The sequence below is a fragment of the Aquarana catesbeiana genome, linkage group LG02, assembly GCF_042186555.1.
Source record: "Aquarana catesbeiana isolate 2022-GZ linkage group LG02, ASM4218655v1, whole genome shotgun sequence".
Lineage (NCBI taxonomy): Eukaryota > Metazoa > Chordata > Amphibia > Anura > Ranidae > Aquarana > Aquarana catesbeiana.
This window is the reverse complement of record NC_133325.1, coordinates 100,266,460-100,285,511: the sequence shown is the minus strand read 5'-3', so window position 1 is coordinate 100,285,511 and position 19,052 is coordinate 100,266,460. Positions and strand designations below refer to the sequence as shown.

Below are 19,052 nucleotides of genomic sequence, written 5' to 3'. Positions count from 1 at the left end.
GGGAGGGGCCAGGAGCGCCGGCGGGGGACCCGAGAAGAAGAAGATCAGGGCTGCTCTGTGCAAAACCACTGCACAGAGTAGGTAAGTATTAGGCCTCATGCCCACAGACGTTTTTAAAAACGAGCTGTAAACTAGTACCGATGCCTGGAAATAGCGGCGTTAAAAGCGTGATTTTTATCGCATTTTGCATTAGCGGTTATGCGCAGTTTTGCGCGTTAGCGCTAAGTAGCGTTTTATAAGAAAAATACATCTCTCGGCTATATTACACTCCCAAATTACCCACAATGCCTCAGAAACCTAAAAAAACGCTGGTGCTCAAAAACACGCAAAAGCGGCGATGTGGCGTTTTCACAGCCCTATCGCCGTGCCTCAGAATGCCCTGGGGTTTTTTTTTTTGCAGCTTAAAAACGCCTATGCCATTTACAGCTCAAAAACACCGTGGTGGGCATGAGGCCATAGGCTAGCGTTGAGAGGCGTTTTTAAGCTGCAAAAACGCTCATAAATGTGGCTGTAAAGACATCAGTGGGACAACGTTGTCTATTTTATTTTCTTAGTGTCAGGTCTTGGTTCACTTATTGTCATATATAATTTTTGATTTTGTGTCTGGTGTATATGTGGAATTATTCAACTCAACATTAAATTTTTCATATTTTTGCTAATTTGCTGGTTCCTTGTTGATGAATTCTTTTCCCTGGGTGGAACTGGTACTTGTCCCGTTCCTTCCCCTTGGGTCCCCTTTTTTGTGATATGCCTTAATTCAGAGGAACACACCCTGCTATTTAAATTAGATCCCCTGGGTGCTTTGCGATTAGCTTCATCCATACACAGATGTTGTTAGGGCACTTCCCTCATCTGTTAGTATTTTCTATATTGAGTTAACCTGAGTCTCTTGGATCATAAATTCCCTCCCCTCCCCTCTCTCTTTTTTTCATCAGTGGGAATGAGGCCTAACATTTTTTTTTTTTTTTTTTAATTGTACCTATAATATCACTTTAAAGAAACTCTGTCGCCAAAATAAAGCTTTAGAATCATGTGCCCTCTGGAAAAAGACATTGCATACTTATATCTCTTGCTGCCTGTACCACTGATCTTTAAACCTGACCCATAGTACTACCCTGTGAACTCCCTGTGATCAGTGATAAATAGCACTAAATGTACCACTTTTACTTTTTCACTGACCCAGATCAAGTATGCAAATTGGGATTGCGCAGGCAGTCCTTATCTGCATTTTCATTCTTAGTTGGGGATTTAGAAAGACCCTGTCACCAGATTATTAATTTTCAGCTACTATCCTCCCATTATATTATTATATGTGCATTTAGCATATTTTAGGGACATCATTTACCTGTAAAAAAGCCTCCCTAATTTAGACACCCAAAAGCTTTGACACTGCTACAATTTTGAATGTGATGTCAGCAGACTTAGAGCTGTTAATAAAATGACACTCTGTATCATTCTCCTTCACCCCCAGCATCTATATATATAAAGTTATGTAAGGAGGAGCTGGCCCAGCACAGAAAGTAATTAGACACTCCTAGAAGAGGAGAGGGTTATGATATGCAAGGAGGGAGGAGCTGTGCTTTGGAGGAATTGACTCTACCTGGAGTAGTCAGATTTTCTAGCAAATTCTGAGACACATTGTAAGTCAATAAAAAAAATGCTTATAGAAATAAAAAATAAGCAAGAATTTAAAATTCTTGATTGAAAAATCAAAGGAGCCAGGCAGAAAACTGGCGGCTGAAAAGCAGCTGCATCTGAACAGATGCAGCCACTGTTTAAGTATGTTGATTGCCAGCAGGGCCAGCTTTTAAAATACACCAGATATAGAGGAAGATTATATACTGAGGATGGAAAAATCGTGTTTGTTTTTTTTTTTTTTTTTTATGCATGGCTAGCTTTACTGGTTTCTTTTGAAACAAGCAAACACATTTTTTTTTTTTAACTGCATACATGACTGCTTTTTTGCATATTGAAACTCTGCTGGTAGTAGTACCAAAATATTACATTTTTATCATATGTCCCCCTTTTTTATTATTATTATTATGCATGCAGAAATTAGACTTTAAAGATTTTTTGGCTATGCCTCTCCAATGGATCACAAAGTGCAGTTCGTTCTGCAAGATGCACTGATGCGTTTCAACCATGATGGTCTTCCTCAGGGGATTGTCCTTGGAAAACAAATCATGAAGCTCTATAGGGTACAAAAGTACAATGAGGATGCATAAAGACAGAGGTACAAACTTGCCCAGAAGCAGTCTACCATATAATGAAGATCATAACACAATGCACTTATATAGCTTATGATGTATAACAAACAGATCAGGTTATGTGATGCTGAAAGCGGAGTTCCACCCTAAAGTGGAACTTCCGCTCATTGGATTCCTCCCCCTCTCCGGTGCCTCAATTGGCACCTTTCAGGGGGGAGGGGGGTGCAGATACCTGTATAATACAGGTATCTGCACCCACTTCTGGGCGTAGCTAACCGCAATGCCCGCCCCCCCCCCCCCCCCCCCGTTGTGTTGTGGGAAACACAGTTCCCATAACACAACGGGGACCAGTGTAGACACGCAGCACGACCCGCGCATGTGCAGTAGGGAACCGGGCAGTGAAGCCGCAATGCTTCACTTCCTGATTCCCTGACCGAGGATAGCGGCGGGGGCAGCTGAGAGACGAGCGATCGATCGGCTTCGGCTGCCGAAATCGCTGGACCCTGGGACAGGTAAGTGTCCATTTATTAAAAGTCAGCAACTGCAGTATTTGTAGCTGCTGGCTTTTAATATTTTTGTTTTAAGGCGGAGCTCCACTTGAAGGTCCACAGAGAAAAGAAGAATTGGAGGGAGGGGAAGGAAAAAAGGTTCGTAGTATCTTCCTCACTGCCCAATATGTGTGTCCCAAGAACAAGTGATAACAGCCAGTTGGATGTTATGGAATTTCCTGGCAGAAAGATGACAAAAACCTATAATGAATAGAAAATAAAAAAGGTATAGCAATAAAGGAAGTATTGACAAAAATATAAAAGGTAATTACAAAATAGAACAGGGTGTCCATACTTACCTTCTCTGTGTAGTGGATTTGCACAGTGTAGCCTGGATCCTTCTCTTCTCGGGTCCCTCTTCACTGCTCCTGGCTCCTCCCTCCTGTCCAGTGCCCCCACAGCAAGTAGCTTGCTATGGGGGCACCCAAGCCGAGCTGCAGCTCTGTGTGTCAATTCAGACACTGAGCTGCCGTTCGGACCCGCTCCCTCTCTCCTGATTGACAGCAACGGGAGCCAATGGCGCCATTGCTGTGTCTCAGCTAATCAGGAGGGAGAGTCCCGGACAACCAAGGGACTCGTGCACCTCTCTGGATAGAGATGGGGCTCAGGTAAGTATTAGAGGGTGCTGGGGCAGCTGCTAAACACAGATGGATTTTTATCTTAATGCATAGAATGCATTAAGATAAAAAACATTCTGCCTTTACAACTCCTTTAAAATGGAGAGGAGATCTTAGCGATCAGCTTTGTTTGAGTTACAGTTCTCACTGCAGAGCGGATCGATGCTGCATCCACCTAGGTAAGTATAAATGTTTGTTCGCTTTTTTAAATCCCGAACTTCTCCTTTAAATGGAACTGTATGATTTAGGCTCTGTTTACATCTTGGCGAGTTGGGTGACAATTATGGTAAAATCGCACGAACAGAATCGCGGGACGCCTGCCGCCCAAAAGAAGCTCTTGTACTTCTTTTGGGCGACAGGCGTCCTGCGGTTTTACAGCAATTGTCGCCCCCAAAAAATGTAGCCGCCTTTGGGATGCTTTTGAAAGTGACAGGGAACGCATGGGCAACCCACGATTTGCCGCTATTTCGAATCGCTGGCAGAATCGTGGTGACTCCGCCCATGATTCGGAACGCCAAGATGTGAACAGAGCCTTAGGTCTTGTAAAAATTAGTTTTAGCTTGTATAAGGGCATTATTTACAAATACAGTGATTTATCCTCCTCGTTTAGATATTCAAACAGTCAATTATGCAGAAAGATTCCCTTAGCTCCGAGAAGAAACGCCACCCAGATGAATGAACACAAACAAATAAAACCGGCGCTTATGTAATCAATTAACACAATCTTGATGCTTGCAGATGTACACAGCTTCCCATAACAATTTAAACTTTTCAATGGACTGTATGAGGGTCAGAAAGATAGCACCATACACCTGTTTGGGATATAGGAGCTTTATTTAACCCTTATACATGCTGGGCCAAACAGTCAAGTGAGAATTTAAAATTGTTATAAGAAGCTGTGTACATCTGCAAGCATCAAGACTGTGCTAATTGATTATATAAGCACGGGTTTTATTTGAAAAGAAAAAGGGCAGCAAGTTTGAGGCAACTATGGACTTTTATGGTACAGTAAACACTCACATACGTAATTATACAAAAATATAAATGTATTTAGAACAAAACATGATTAAAATGTCCCTTTAGAGAAAAATACAGTACACATAGTTTTAAATCTCTGAACGGGAACTGAAAGAATAAACATATATCCATCCGTGAAGGGGAGATCAGATAATTGTCCTTTATCGGTTCAGCCTCTACATGTTTTGCAGTGAGATCACTTCTTCAGGAGTAGATAAGATAAAAGAGGAGCAGCGCTGTGAGAAATATTCCATGTGATGAACTATTACATAGGTAAAAAACCAAAAAATTAGGATAAACTCCAAGTTCATAGGTTATATAAACAACTGGACTGTCCTATTGAGAACCAATCTTGATGGTAAATACGGGACGTGAATATGGGAATCAATGAGTCCTTTACCACACCACTGTGATAATAAAATTGTGCGCTTACCAAATGGCAAGCTTAGAAGAGCTTGCGACCTTAACCCGGTCGGGGCCTTTCAAGGTGGAACCATCAAGGAGAGACACACCACTTGGTTTAAATTAGGCACACTGTTCTTCCAGTTACCACTCTAAATGGAGATGTGACCCCAGGCTAGGGATAAACCTCCAAGGAGGTATACCAGAAAAAAAAGGAAAGCAACATAGCGTAATCCTGCTTCCACTTTTAATAAAATCAAAAAGAAATGCACTTACATGTAAAAGGATAACAATAAAACATTAGAGCCGGCCGGCTAGAAAGCGAACGCCCGTCCTGTAGACTGTAGACGGTAAATGCAGCACGTCAGCACGCCTGACGTGCTGCATTTACCGTCTACAGTCTACAGGACGGGCGTTCGCTTTCTAGCCGGCCGGCTCTAATGTTTTATTGTTATCCTTTTACATGTAAGTGCATTTCTTTTTGATTTTATTAAAAGTGGAAGCAGGATTACGCTATGTTGCTTTCCTTTTTTTTCTGGTATACCTCCTTGGAGGTTTATCCCTAGCCTGGGGTCACATCTCCATTTAGAGTGGTAACTGGAAGAACAGTGTGCCTAATTTAAACCAAGTGGTGTGTCTCTCCTTGATGGTTCCACCTTGAAAGGCCCCGACCGGGTTAAGGTCGCAAGCTCTTCTAAGCTTGCCATTTGGTAAGCGCACAATTTTATTATCACAGTGGTGTGGTGAAGGACTCATTGATTCCCATATTCACGTCCCGTATTTACCATCAAGATTGGTTCTCAATAGGACAGTCCAGTTGTTTATATAACCTATGAACTTGGAGTTTATCCTAATTTTTTGGTTTTTTACCTATGTAATAGTTCATCACATGGAATATTTCTCACAGCGCTGCTCCTCTTTTATCTAATTTTGTTATGTGTGTATCTCATGTTTTAGCAGCTGCTTTATATATTTGATCACTTATTTGTCACATTAGATTGGGTTTAATTTACAATTTATTTTTATTTGTCAATAGGTGGTTTTGCATTATTTAGTGTAATATAGCGCGGTGATTTGCTCTGTTTTTTACTTCTTCAGGAGTATACTTCAGAGTTTTTGGTATATGTGTAGATATCTCTATAGAGAACAAACATATTTATGAGCGAGCCTCAAAACAATAAAATAATATCAATCAAATTTTGGACAAAAGTGGGACCCAGCTTTGTAGATCGCATAGTCGACATGTAAGGTAAGCCACACTCAAGGAAATACAGAGAATCCATATCTCAGATATTACACACCAATTAGCTATTTATCATAGGATAAGGTAGATGGCGGTATGGCCTGAGAGGGCGGATTCTCCAAAGATTGAATTCAGGAGCTTGAAGCATGTGAGGGAAGGCTATATAAGATATAAATCGAAAAAGGGAGTCTCAAAACACTGCTTATTAAAGTCATGTATGCATAGCTGAAACTACCATTAAGACCATATAGTTAATAGTGGTCAGTAGAGACACTCACCCTGCTAAGATGGTTGAAATGGGAAGAAAAAAACTTTTCATCGTTTGGTCCAAAAGTCCAATCAAAAACAGGTGAGGTCAATTGAAATATATCAGGTTTAGCAGGCTTAACCATAGCCAGAGGTCCCTAGAAATTGGTAAAAGACCATAAACACCAAAGAACGCCAGAATAGGGCATTATAATAGATTGCAACATGGCCCAAGCCTCCACATAGATCCTAACCTTAACACACGCTTCGAGGCAATAGCACCAACGCCATCAGCGCTATCATACAGCCAGATAATGGGAGAGAACTCCCATTATATAGGCCTGGCTCCTATCCAGTTGACGGCACAGCACAGCGCACTGGTGCCGGCCGATGACATCACCGGACACAATCTCGGACTGCGCATGCACAGTACCGCGAAAACGGCAGATAGATATTTCTTTCTGTGATGCCGTCCGCCTGTCTACAAACGGCGTCCGATAGCACCATCTAGTGGATGCACCACGAATGCCATAGGACAAGAGATCACGCACTCAGCCAGAATATAGAGGACACCCGATGGCAGGAAACAGTACTGCAATAGGCCCTATATTCCAAACCATAAGGGGAGAAAAGGGTAAACAGAACCAATAAATAATTATTGAAAAACATCAAATGCTATAAATTGAAAAAGTTTGATAAGCTAGTGCCAGCAAATCTTTCTTATCATTAAGGATTATTAAGGCTGTTTTTATTTGTATAAATTATTTACAGAGTATTAGCAAAGCTTTAGGCAAGCTACTTAGTTCACCAGTCTTCTCCTGCCCTGCATCCTGATTACTGCTTTAGTCATCCTAGGCTTATGGAGGAACAAGGTGAGCCCCAAGAGAAGAACAGGCTGAGCGGAATTCCAGATATTTTGACAGGTGTACAGTATTTTTGCCATGTGTTTAGCTGTTTGGTTCAATGTTGCATGACAAAACAAGACTAAAATGCAGCATTTTTGCAAAACTCTGTATATTTATTTTTCTTCGGCAAAACGTTTTTGTATGTATGTAAAATTATTATATTTTAAATTTTTTTTTTTTTTTTTTATGTCTTCATGCTAATAACGTTTTCACAAGAACACTTTAAATTAGTCAGGCTGTTCTAGTAGGCAGATGGTTTTAGAAATAGAAACTTCCCCTACAAAGTGGAGTTATTTTACACCGGTATTTGTGTATCTAAATTGCTGGTTTAGGGTGTACTATGTAATGTAGGAGTTTAAATGCCAGTTTATTTCAAGATGTTTGCACACAAGTGCTTGAAATTGCAGTTGAAAAGTATTGTCAGTAAAATATATATTTTGTTTTTAATCTTAGGTCAAAAGTAACGTTTAAAATTATACAAACTGCAGACCCCCGGCTTCCTTACAAAGTGTAAGTGTGTTTCTCTATTATTCTTTTTATACATGAAAAATGAAATATAACCAGATATGGGAGTCAGATTTTTTTTTCTTTGACATTATTTAGGCTGTTAGGACAGCAGCAGGCATTTTAATATTTCCTGAGATGTAAAATATTACTGAAAATGCTAAAGGAACACAGAAACTAGATAAAGGTGTACGAGTAATAACACATATATTGAGCTAGGTCTGTATTTAGCTAACTTGAGAATTCTAGCAATATTTGGTTAGTAGAGGTGATGGAATCTCCTTAGTCCATCACCTTAGAGGGCAAAGTGACTGTGTCTTTACATAGGGCATGCCTGATCTCCTTATACTCACCTCACCTAAACACTTGCCTACTGGCTACTTGTTTCTTCACTGCCAGAATAAGGGGGTGCATGAGACCCTTCTCCCTGTGATAATGACTAGGCCTAGCAGCCACTCACTAAATCCGAGCACTGTCACATCACCGTTCTACTGGGATGCCGAGTACTGTCACATCACTGCTCTACTGGGATGCTGACCATGGTCACATCACCTCTTTACTGGGATGCCGAGCACTGTCCCATCACCGCTCTACTGGGATGCCCACCACGGTCACATCACCGCTTTACTGGGATGCCGACCACGGTCACATCACCGCTTTACTGGGATGCCGACCACGGTCACATCACCGCTTTACTGGGATGCCGACCACGGTCACATCACCGCTTTACTGGGATGCCGACCACGGTCACATCACCGCTTTACTGGGATGCCGACCACGGTCACATCACCGCTTTACTGGGATGCCGACCACGGTCACATCACCGCTTTACTGGGATGCCGACCACGGTCACATCACCGCTTTACTGGGATGCCGACCACGGTCACATCACCGCTTTACTGGGATGGCGACCAAGGTCACATCACCGCTTTACTGGGATGCCGACCAAGGTCACATCACCGCTTTACTGGGATGCCGAGCACTATCACATCACCGGTTTACTGGGATGCCGAGCACTGTTGCATCACTGCTTTACTGGGATGCCGAGCACTGTCCCATCAACGCTCTACTGGGATGCCGAGCACTGTCCCATCAACGCTCTACTGGGATGCCGACCACGGTCACATCACCGCTTTACTGGGATGCCGACCACCGTCACATCACCGCTTTACTGGGATGCCGACCACCGTCACATCACCGCTTTACTGGGATGCCGACCAAGGTCACATCACTGCTTTACTGGGATGCCGAGCACTATCACATCACCGCTTTACTGGGATGCCGAGCACTATCACATCACCGGTTTACTGGGATGCCGAGCACTGTCACATCACTGCTTTACTGGGATGCCGAGCACTATCACATCACCGCTTTACTGGGATGCCGAGCACTATCACATCACCGGTTTACTGGGATGCCGAGCACTGTCACATCACTGCTTTACTGGGATGCCGACACAGCTGATTACAGTGTCTGCTGCTGAAAAGCAGAAAGCTGTAGGGAAGTGAAGGTAAGGTGAGTATATTGGGTTAAAGGGAACCCCTTTGCAGAGACACTGTCACTATGCATTGCATGGACAAGGTGATGGTGTGTCTTTAAAGGGTTAGTTTTACCTTTACCAAAAAACTGCCTATGCAGGGAATGGGCACCTTTAGATAAAAATAAGCTGTGCATCTTTAACTAAAGTTGGATAATGCCCTTGTTATAAGAGTAGGCCATTTTTGTACCTCCTGTAGCCTTATTGAAAAACTGCCTGAAATGGCATCATCCCATCCTGCATCATTGCTAAGACAATCCCAGTTTTTACTGCACACCCCCACCATCACATGTGGTCCATCTCCTACATCTCAGCATTGCCAAGCTCAGAGCTACTGCATCTGGGGAGAGAGAGCACATGCAAGGTGGTTTGAATCTACTTGGAGTGACTTATGCCCTGTACACACGGTCGGATTTTCCGACGGAAAATGTGTGATAGGACCTTGTTGTCGGAAATTCTGACCGTCCGTAGGCTCCATCACACATTTTCCATCGGATTTTCCGACACACAAAGTTTGAGAGCAGGATATAAAATTTTCCGACAACAAAATCCGTTGTCGGAAATTCCGATCGTGTGTACACAAATCCGACGGACAAAGTGCCATGCATGCTCAGAATAAATAAAGAGATGAAAGCTATTGGCCACTGCCCCATTTATAGTCGGGACGTACGTGTTTTACGTCACCGCGTTCAGAACGATCGGATTTTCCAACAACTTTGTGTGACTGTGTGTATGCAAGACAAGTTTGAGCCAACATCCGTCTGAAAAAATCCTAGGATTTTGTTGTCGGAATGTCCGAACAAAGTCCGACCGTGTGTACGGGGCATTACAAGGCAGGGCAGGATGATGACATCTGTAGGCGTTTTTCAGCCAGGCTTTGGGAGGTACGTAAATGGCATACAGTACACCTTATAGCAAGGGAATCTTTGTCAAAGCTGCACAGTTTTTTCATCTTTTTTTATATATATCTACAGGCACCCTTTTTCTGCATAAGGCAGTTCTTGATAAAGGTGAAATAACTTTTTAAGTATTGCTGTTTAGTAAGTTTGACTAACTGGTAACTAGTTAGAACATTAGCATTTTTTTTATGGCTACAGCATCCGTTAACGATTCACAGCAATTAAGGGCCATATCACATTAGTCATCCTGATGCTGGTGAGAACTGGCCTGCGGCAGGTTTGCTTTGGACGACACAAAGGGGTAGTAAAACTGTTTAGTAAGTTTGTCACCTGTTTGTATGTGTTGCTTCCTCACCAGCTGGATGTGTGACACGGCACTCTCTCATTGGTATTGCAGCATTTCAGTAGCAAAAGAACAATGCCTCATAGCTCAAACCAGCAAGAAATCAACATATACAAAGTAAGCATGCAATATCTTTGCATTTTCTGGCAGTCCTATCACTTGCTAATTCTTGCTAGTGACAGGATTACTAGTGTGACGTTGTCCTAGGTCTTCAGGACATGACAGATGTTAAAAGCCAGCAACATTACAGATGGTTCAAGAGTGCACACAAACCTCTGCAAAATAAAGCAAACATGTACATGTCTGAAGATAAATGAATATTTTTTTTTATTTTTTATTCTTCAGCCTAAGTGTTCCTGAATGTACGCCATTTACTGCAGTTTTAAAGTTTGCAGCAGAAGAGGTAAGCCCATGTCTGTAATTTGTATTAAGCAATATTGCTTCCAGTTTTAGAGGAAAGTTATCACTGTAGCATTTATGGGGTTTAATTCTCATTTATGTATTTCATTTAACTTATGGAGAGTATAAATGATGATATGGAAACGCTCAGAATCCCTCCTGTGTACATTGACAAGTGACACTGCAAGGTGACTGGCAACTAACCGCGAAAAATTATGGCTAAGAAATTTTTGCTTTTGGCTCACCGTCTCATATTAAAAAAGGCCACTGTTGACCCAGTTCACCAGTCAGTTTATGTTGGATTGACTTTTTAAAGTATATGTAAGCCTAATCACTACAATCTCATATAAGCTTTAACATGTATGTCTCCATGCACACGAGGCAGCAGAAAAAATGCCAGAACTGCTGACAGAAAAAAACAGCATAAAAAATGCGCATATGGAGCATATTGTACACGCATTTATAAGCATTTTCCCCAAAACACTAGACAAAATGTAAACATAAAAACGATTGACGTGCCTAAACGTCACGTTTTACGCACATCAAGCATTTTTTCTGCCTGAAACTGCTCTCAAAAACATACTTGTGATGTTTGTTTTTTTTTTTTTCAGCCTGTAAATGCCCAAAAGTGTATGGACACATAGGCTAACATAGGGTTGCTTCTACAGGCTGAAAGAGAAAAAAAATGCCAAACACAAGTGGCATTTTTTATGTCCAGAGTGCATGAGGCTTATTTTCGTTTCAAAACTAACTTTCAAACTTTTGAAATCTGACTCAAATAATATTGATCTGGCCCAAGACACCTGTGCAGGCACTTCCTGTCTTTTCTTGATTAATTGTTCTACATTGTCACCCTGTCACACAGGCTTCTGATGGAGACTACAAGTGGCAGTTTTAACACACGTTATATATAGTTACATAGTTGGTGAGGTTGAAAAAAGACCATACAGTCCAACCTGTGTGTGTGCTTAAATGTTAATGATGCATTGTATATCCCTGTATGTTGTGGTCGTTAAGGTGCCCTTCTAATAGTTTTTTGAAATTATCGATGTTCCCCACCAAAACCACTGCTTGTGGAAGAGAATTACACATCCCTCCCGCTCTTACAGTAAAGAACCCTCTACGCAGTTTAAGGTTGAACCGCTTCTCTTCTAATTTTAGTGAATGGCCACGTGTCTTCTTAAATTCCCTTTCCCAGAAAAGTTTTTTCCCTATTATGGGGTCACCAGTATGCTATTTGTACATTGTAATCATATCCCCTCTTAAGCGTCTCTTCTCCAGAGAGAATAAGTTCAATCCTTTCAGTCTTTCCCCATAGCTGAGGTCCTCTAGTCCTTTTATTAGCTTTGTTGCCCTTCTCTGGGCTCTCTCCAGTTCCAGTACATTCTTCCTGAGGACTGGCGCCCAGAATTGGATGGATTGGACAGATTATCCGAGAGAAATACAGGATGGGGAACATAGCTCAGGAAAGTGACCAGGGGATTACAGGCTATCACCCAGTCCTTGCCCTACTCTGGACAAATCAGTGAGCAGTATGGTTGGAGGAATGTATTTAGTGTGACCCACTGTTGTCATCCTTATCAGGAAACCCATCCAAGAAGTGTCTGTAAAGAGGTCAAGAAGTCACTTATGAGCTGTGATAGGTCTTCTCTTAATTTTCTTCTCCAGTACAAGGAGGAAGGATAATGGGAAATAACAATAACTGGTAATTACATGTGTTATAATTGAGGCATTATCTGTATATGGAGCAGTGAATCTTACAAATGTCATTTCTACTGCTGACATCCACAACTTGGAAATGGCTGGCTTCCCTGAAAGGTTGGCTTTTGAAATTTTTGTGCTGTTAGCAATTATGAGTATTTTGACTGCACAGAATGTTATCATGTTAAAGAAATACTAAAAGGTTGGCTCTAATTCTTAGGCCCCTTTCACACGGGACGGATCCATGTTGATCCGCCCCGTGTTTATCCGCTGCTCAGCGGGGATCGCTCCGTTTTCCCCAGCTGAGCAGGCAGATGACAGGGCGGGACCCACACACTGTGCAGGGACCGCCCTGTCAGATCTCCGCTCTCCCCTATGGGGGATCGGAGGAACACGGACCGTCTGTCCGTGTTCATCCGATCCGCTCTGCAGACGGATAGAAAAATAGGATTTTCTTCCGTCCGCAGAATCGGACGAGAGCGGAGCCGGACAACATCGGGTGTTAGCGGATGTACATCCGCTGACACCCGCTATCCCATAGGGATGCATGTATGTCCGTATTTCATCCGAAAACGGATGGATGAAATACGGACATACTGTCCGCATGTGTGAAAGGGGCCTTAATGTGAACAAACATAAATTGCATTAAACACGTAACCGAAAACGTTTAAAATGAACCATAACATAAAAACATATATGACAAAGGAGCTTCCTGATGACAAGTAACGATGAAATGCATTGAGGCTGCGCACTCGCTCGCACTGACATCACTTTCGGTACGTTTGGTTTCCGATCTCTGGCGTGTTGGAATGCACACCGAGAGTCCTAGGAACAGCGTGTATCCCTGCTGCTTTGCTGTATATGTCGGTGCTAGCTTATTAGCGCCTATTAATGTTTATTAATTAATATCAGCCTTCAGTTTGTACTAGCTGTATTGCGCTGATGTGATGATTTTTGTTTTTATCAAGCTTCCGTCTACATATGAGCTTAAGGATATACAGTACTAGCTAAGGTTGACCAGCCTGGGACTATCCCTTCCTGATGTTCTAATGTTTACCATCCCTCTAAGGATTTGATTTTTGCAAAAGCTTCTTTCCTATTTTTAGCTATTTGGCGAGTTTGTTTTTACTCCTACACGAGTGATGGTGGAGCACGGATAACTGAGATTTATTTTCACTACACAGATTTTTTTTTTTTGGTGTGTGGACTTTCTTATAAGGACTTTCTTTGTCATATATGTTTTCACTTTATGGTCCTATTTAAACGTTTTATGTTACGTGTTTAATGCCATTTATGTATGTTCACATTTTTAATTAGCGCCGACCTTTTATTATTTCTTTAACTGTTTTATGGGGGGTATATGCACCTGAAAGAGGGGCAGCTTTTTCCTATATTAATTCACATTTGAATTGTTACACATTTTCATAGAGTTTGGTGCCATCAATTGTTAAACTATACACAATAACTGAATGTTATCCTCTCTGCCTTGTGTGTACATTATGCAGCCTCAAGAGCCTCCACAGGAAATTCTGCATAATTAACAATTTTATATGCTGTAATGCGGTCACAGCTAACAGGTTCACTTTACTTGATTACATAAATGATAACATCTCTTCTTAAATAGGTTTATCTAAGTTATCCTGCCCAATCCTGCCATATTTTTGCTGTGGTGAGGTGCTGATGGGTTAAGCCACCCACCAGCTTTACTTTTTTTTTTTTTTTTGGAGAGGAAGCTGACATTTTTTTATGCTGCAGATGGTAGCTGTCCTACCTTGGCTGTGGTATACCAGCAATCAGCAATTGTAAGAAAATAATAACATTTTTGTGCTTTTTTTTTTTTTTTTTTTTTTTATAATTCTTTTTAACCACTTAAGGACCAGCCTAGTTTTGAGATTTGGGTGTTTACAAGTTTAAAACAGTTTTTTTTTTGCTAGAAAATTACTTAGAACCCCCAAACATTATATATTGTTTTTTTTCTAACACGATAGAGGATAAAATGGCGGTCATTGCAATACTTTTTTTCGCACCGTATTTGCGCAGCGGTCTTGCAAGCGCACTTTTTTTGGAAAAAATTATTTTTGAATAAAAAATTAGACAACAGTAAAGTTAGCCCAATTTTTTTTATATTGTGAAAGATAATGTTACACCAAGTAAATTTATACCCAACATGTCACGCTTCAAAATTGCGCCCACTCGTAGAATGGCGTCAAACTTTTACCCTTAAAAATATCCATAGGCAACGTTTAAAAAATTCTACAGGTTGCATGTTTTGAGTTACAGAGGAGGTCTAGGGCTAGAATTATTGCTCTCGCTCAACCAGTCGTGGCGATACCTCACATGTGTGGTTTGACCACCGTTTTCATATGCGGGTGCTACTTAAGTATGCGTTCGCTTCTGCGCGCGAGCTCGTCGGGACGGGGCGCTTTAAAAAAAAATTGTTTTTTTTTTCTTATTTATTTTACTTTATTTTATTTATTTTTTCACTGTTTTTTAAAAAACAAATTGGATCACTTTTATTCCTATTACAAGGAATGTAAACATCCCTAATAGAAAAAAGCATGACAGGTCCTCTTAAATATGAGATCTGGGGTCAAAAAGTCCTCAGATCTCATATTTGGACTTAAATGCAAAAAAAAAAAAATAAATAAATAAATTTTGTCATTTGAAAAAATGACAACAAAAAAATGGCCCTTTGAGACGTATGGGCGGAGCTGACGTTATGACGTCGCTTCCGCCCTCCTATGGTATGGAGACAGGTGGGGGCCATCTTCCCCTCACTCGTCTCCATACCACAGACATGACAGGTCCCGATCACCTCCGCCACTACCGACAGCTCCGGTAAGCAGCGGAGGGCACGGGAGAGCGGTGGGAGGGGGGTGGCACCTCTCCTGCCGCCGATAACGGTGATCTCACGGCGAATCCGCTGCAGAGACCACCATTATAGTAAACACGACTGACTCCTGAAAAGATGGATACCTCGGTTGTGGCAGCAGCTGCTGCCGTTACCGAGATATCCATCCTCAAAGTGCCATCGTATATGTACAGGAGCCAGTTGGTAAGTGGTTAAGTACAGTCGTGTGAAAAAGTAAGTACACACCATGAAAATTGAGTTTTTTTTAACATATTTGAACAGACAAACATTAGATTCATTCAGACAAATTACACATACAAATGACTTGGTCTTTTCATTTTCATAATCCAAATTATTGTCATTTGTCAAGTTTCCATGTGGTGTACCTCTTTTTATTCACATGACTGTAAATGTGAAATCTAGCATGTTAACATTTGATATTTAGCAATTATGCCCAGCAGGCGGTGAGCTGTGCGCTCTCTGAATGCTCTTTCAAACAGCTATTGTATAAAAAAAAAAAAAAAAATAGGCTGCTAAAGGGATTTTTTTCTCCCCAACAGAGAGAGTAATCTGTAAAATGAGGTGTCCGAAAAGCATGTTGACAATGCTGGGCCTTCTATTTAAGCATGCCAGTTTTTGTTTTTTTAAACTGAATGCAATTGTCACACTCTGTAATGGTTGTTTACTTTTTTTTTTTTTTTTTTTAATTTTTTTTTTTTTATTATTTATGTCCTCACTCACACAAGCACTGAGGCCTGTTGACCTTGAATGGGTTGTGTGCTAATACCACTTGAGCCACCAGGTGCTGCATGTAGGCAGCCCATGTAAGCATATCGGGATGCAGTGTCTGAACAGGTAGAGCCATTCATCTCAATGTGATACTAAAGGTACATTTTTTTTTCTTTTTGAATAAACATGTTATACTGACCTACTCTGTGCAGTGGTTTTGCACAGAACAGCCCAATCCTCTTCTCGGATCTCCCGCCAGTGCTCTGGGCTCCTACCCCATCTGATTGCCCCTATAGCAAGCCGCTCGCTATGGGGTACTTGTGTGTGTGCTTGCTCCCGAGCCCTGCTCTGTGCATCCATTGACACACACAACAGGGTTCAGCCCCATCCCTGCTCCATCCTCAATGGCTGTGATTTGACAGCAGCAGGAGCCAATGGTTCCCGCTGCTGTGTCTGATCCAATGAAGAGAGAGAGAGACAGGCTGCTGTCATGCATATTGCTGGATAGAGTTTGGACTCGGGTAATTATTAGGGGTAGGTCGGAGGGGACCAGAACACAGAAGGTTGCACACAGAAGAATACATGGAAGTAAAAAACCTTCAGCCTTTAGAACCACTGACAGTCACACTCTCCAGTATTAGTAAATCAACTCCTGTGTGTTTGGGGCTGCTCGTCCCCAGGGCTGTCAAATTAGGCCAAGCAGATGCTTACATGCACCGCATGCATACTTGTGGTTCAACCCATATAAACACAGCCCATTCACAGTCTACGGGTCTCAATGCCTGTGTGAATGAGGCATTTTACACACTATACTGAATGTTTAATTAAAAAAAAATGTAACACTGTACAAGTTGTTTAAAAATGCAAACCTAAAATCAAATTGATCTCTTCAATACAACGCTACTTTCTAAAGAGGAGAATGCAACCACATATGCAATGGCAGCAGCAACAAGTGGACGGAGCAGGGAACGCAGGTGCAGAGATCTCTGTATCAGTTACAATAGATCTTAGACCGATGAATGTTTCTGTCCTCTATCCTTCTATCCATAATGGCAATACCAGTTCTTGGAAGACTGACTTTGTAATAACTACCATGGTGTTAACGTTTGTCAACTTTGGTCAATTGCTAGTACAGAGGATATCTAAAATGAAAATGCCAGAAATGAAGGCTGTATTTTTAATGCACAGCCGACTTCCTGTTCAGGAATTCTATAGCTGAAACCTGCCAATCAGCCTCCTGCCTTCTTTTTACTGACATGGATTCCTCTGTACAGGTGTAAATGTTTAAATACATGATCTACTTATTTGTAGATGGAAATGGTGACTTTCAAGTACACACTCCCCCCACTACAAGGTAACACAAGCATTGTGAAGCCCCAGTTGACACCTCCAAGGCTGTACTCTGTGTTATGAGAATACCTTCCTATATAGTTTTCAGCAGTTGTCAGTATGGTTAACATTTTCATTTTATGGCAGCACTTTTTACAGCATTGCTATTCAAGTGACGCTCATTTGATTTAGTCAGCTGTTGGTGGATACCCTGCTGTTCCACTGTGTGCATTCCCATTTAGGAACCCAATTTTCAGGATTATTTCCTATTGCATATTTTACTTTCTGTAATGTGGTTTTCTATGCGTACTTAGTAAATGAGGGAAGTCGGCTGTAAAAAATTGCTTCCTGGTCCCTTTTTGCCCGGCTGAATAAAATGTCAATGCAGGAGCGGGTTTCCATAGCAACCTCTATTGTGATGATGACATGAAGAACCCTGACAGCCTTCTCTCCACTTGCTCTTCCTGGGTTTGAATGTGTAACTGATTTGCCGTAGCCAATTCTATGCCTGTAATATTGTTACTGTGTCTATTCTGTGTCAGTTCTTTGTGAATCCATGCAAAGCATTATACTTGGTACAGGCTTGAACTATTTTCCAGAATTACATTTTTTTTTTTCTTCCTTGAAATTTTTGCTGCTTTAAGTCTCATTTCATAAAAATGATCAAAACCTTAAACATATCCATTAGATTTCTATCTTGAGTTAAAAAAAAAGTAACTCTCTAGTATAACGGAATAGCACTAAAAGGTACCTCCAGCACGATCATGCCCTTATTAACCATCTGAGCAAAATAATAATAAAAAAAAAAAATAGGAATGTTCTAGTATTTAAACTGACTGTATTGGGTTCCAGAAGATGGGCTGCTCACCTACCACCGTCACCAAAGAAAGTTAAAGTGTATGTCTAAACAAAATAAAATGAAAAAAAATATATATTTGGCAGGTCTCTAAAATCTGTACTCCTTCCTCCCACACCCCGCCCCTCCTGCTTTTAAATCCTGCAAGTACAAAAATATAACATGTGATCCTGAAAGAAAACAATACTTTGTGATCCTGCCAGAAACGCAGTGAGTGCCTAACTGCCTCTGCCTGTAGTGAGCTGACCTCTCTACCTCTGCTGCACTCAAATCACAAGCTATGTTATCAGCCCTTTACGAGTTATTCCCTGCTGGACTAAAGAACATCCCCCTTATGTTTAAGAGATAATGAGGAGGAGAGGGAAAAACCTCAGGCAGGGGTGAAAATATTTTTTTGTGTTTTCAGTGCAGCAGGGGGCACTGTGTTGTCAGCTCCCTATGGAAAGTTAGAAACTCTCTGCATTTCTGGCAGGATCAACATTAATTTTTCTGTACTTGCAGCATATTTTAAAGAGATAAAATGGGAATTGTGTCTGTATTGTATAAATGTACTGAGTGTATTACTAACGGAAAATGTGGTTTGCTCTCCACAGAACATTGCTCTGATTATTCCACACTGGGCATAAGTTTTACTTTTTATTAAATACAGAGTACAGTGAAGAGCCTACAGTTTCCAGCATAGTATTCTCTGCATAATGCTGCAGAGAACATTCCCAAAT

The 19,052-nt window shown here is 41.4% G+C and overlaps 1 protein-coding gene across 1 annotated transcript in view; it reads left to right on the top strand.

The window, feature by feature from the left end:
• The window catches only part of UFM1 (ubiquitin fold modifier 1), a 66,916-nt gene that overhangs the window by 13,293 nt on the left and 34,571 nt on the right, over positions 1-19,052 (top strand). The window contains exons 2-3 of the mRNA XM_073613283.1: positions 7,639-7,695; positions 10,814-10,871. Of these exons, the coding sequence (XP_073469384.1) occupies positions 7,639-7,695; positions 10,814-10,871 (115 nt within the window). The remainder of the gene's footprint in view (positions 1-7,638; positions 7,696-10,813; positions 10,872-19,052) is intronic.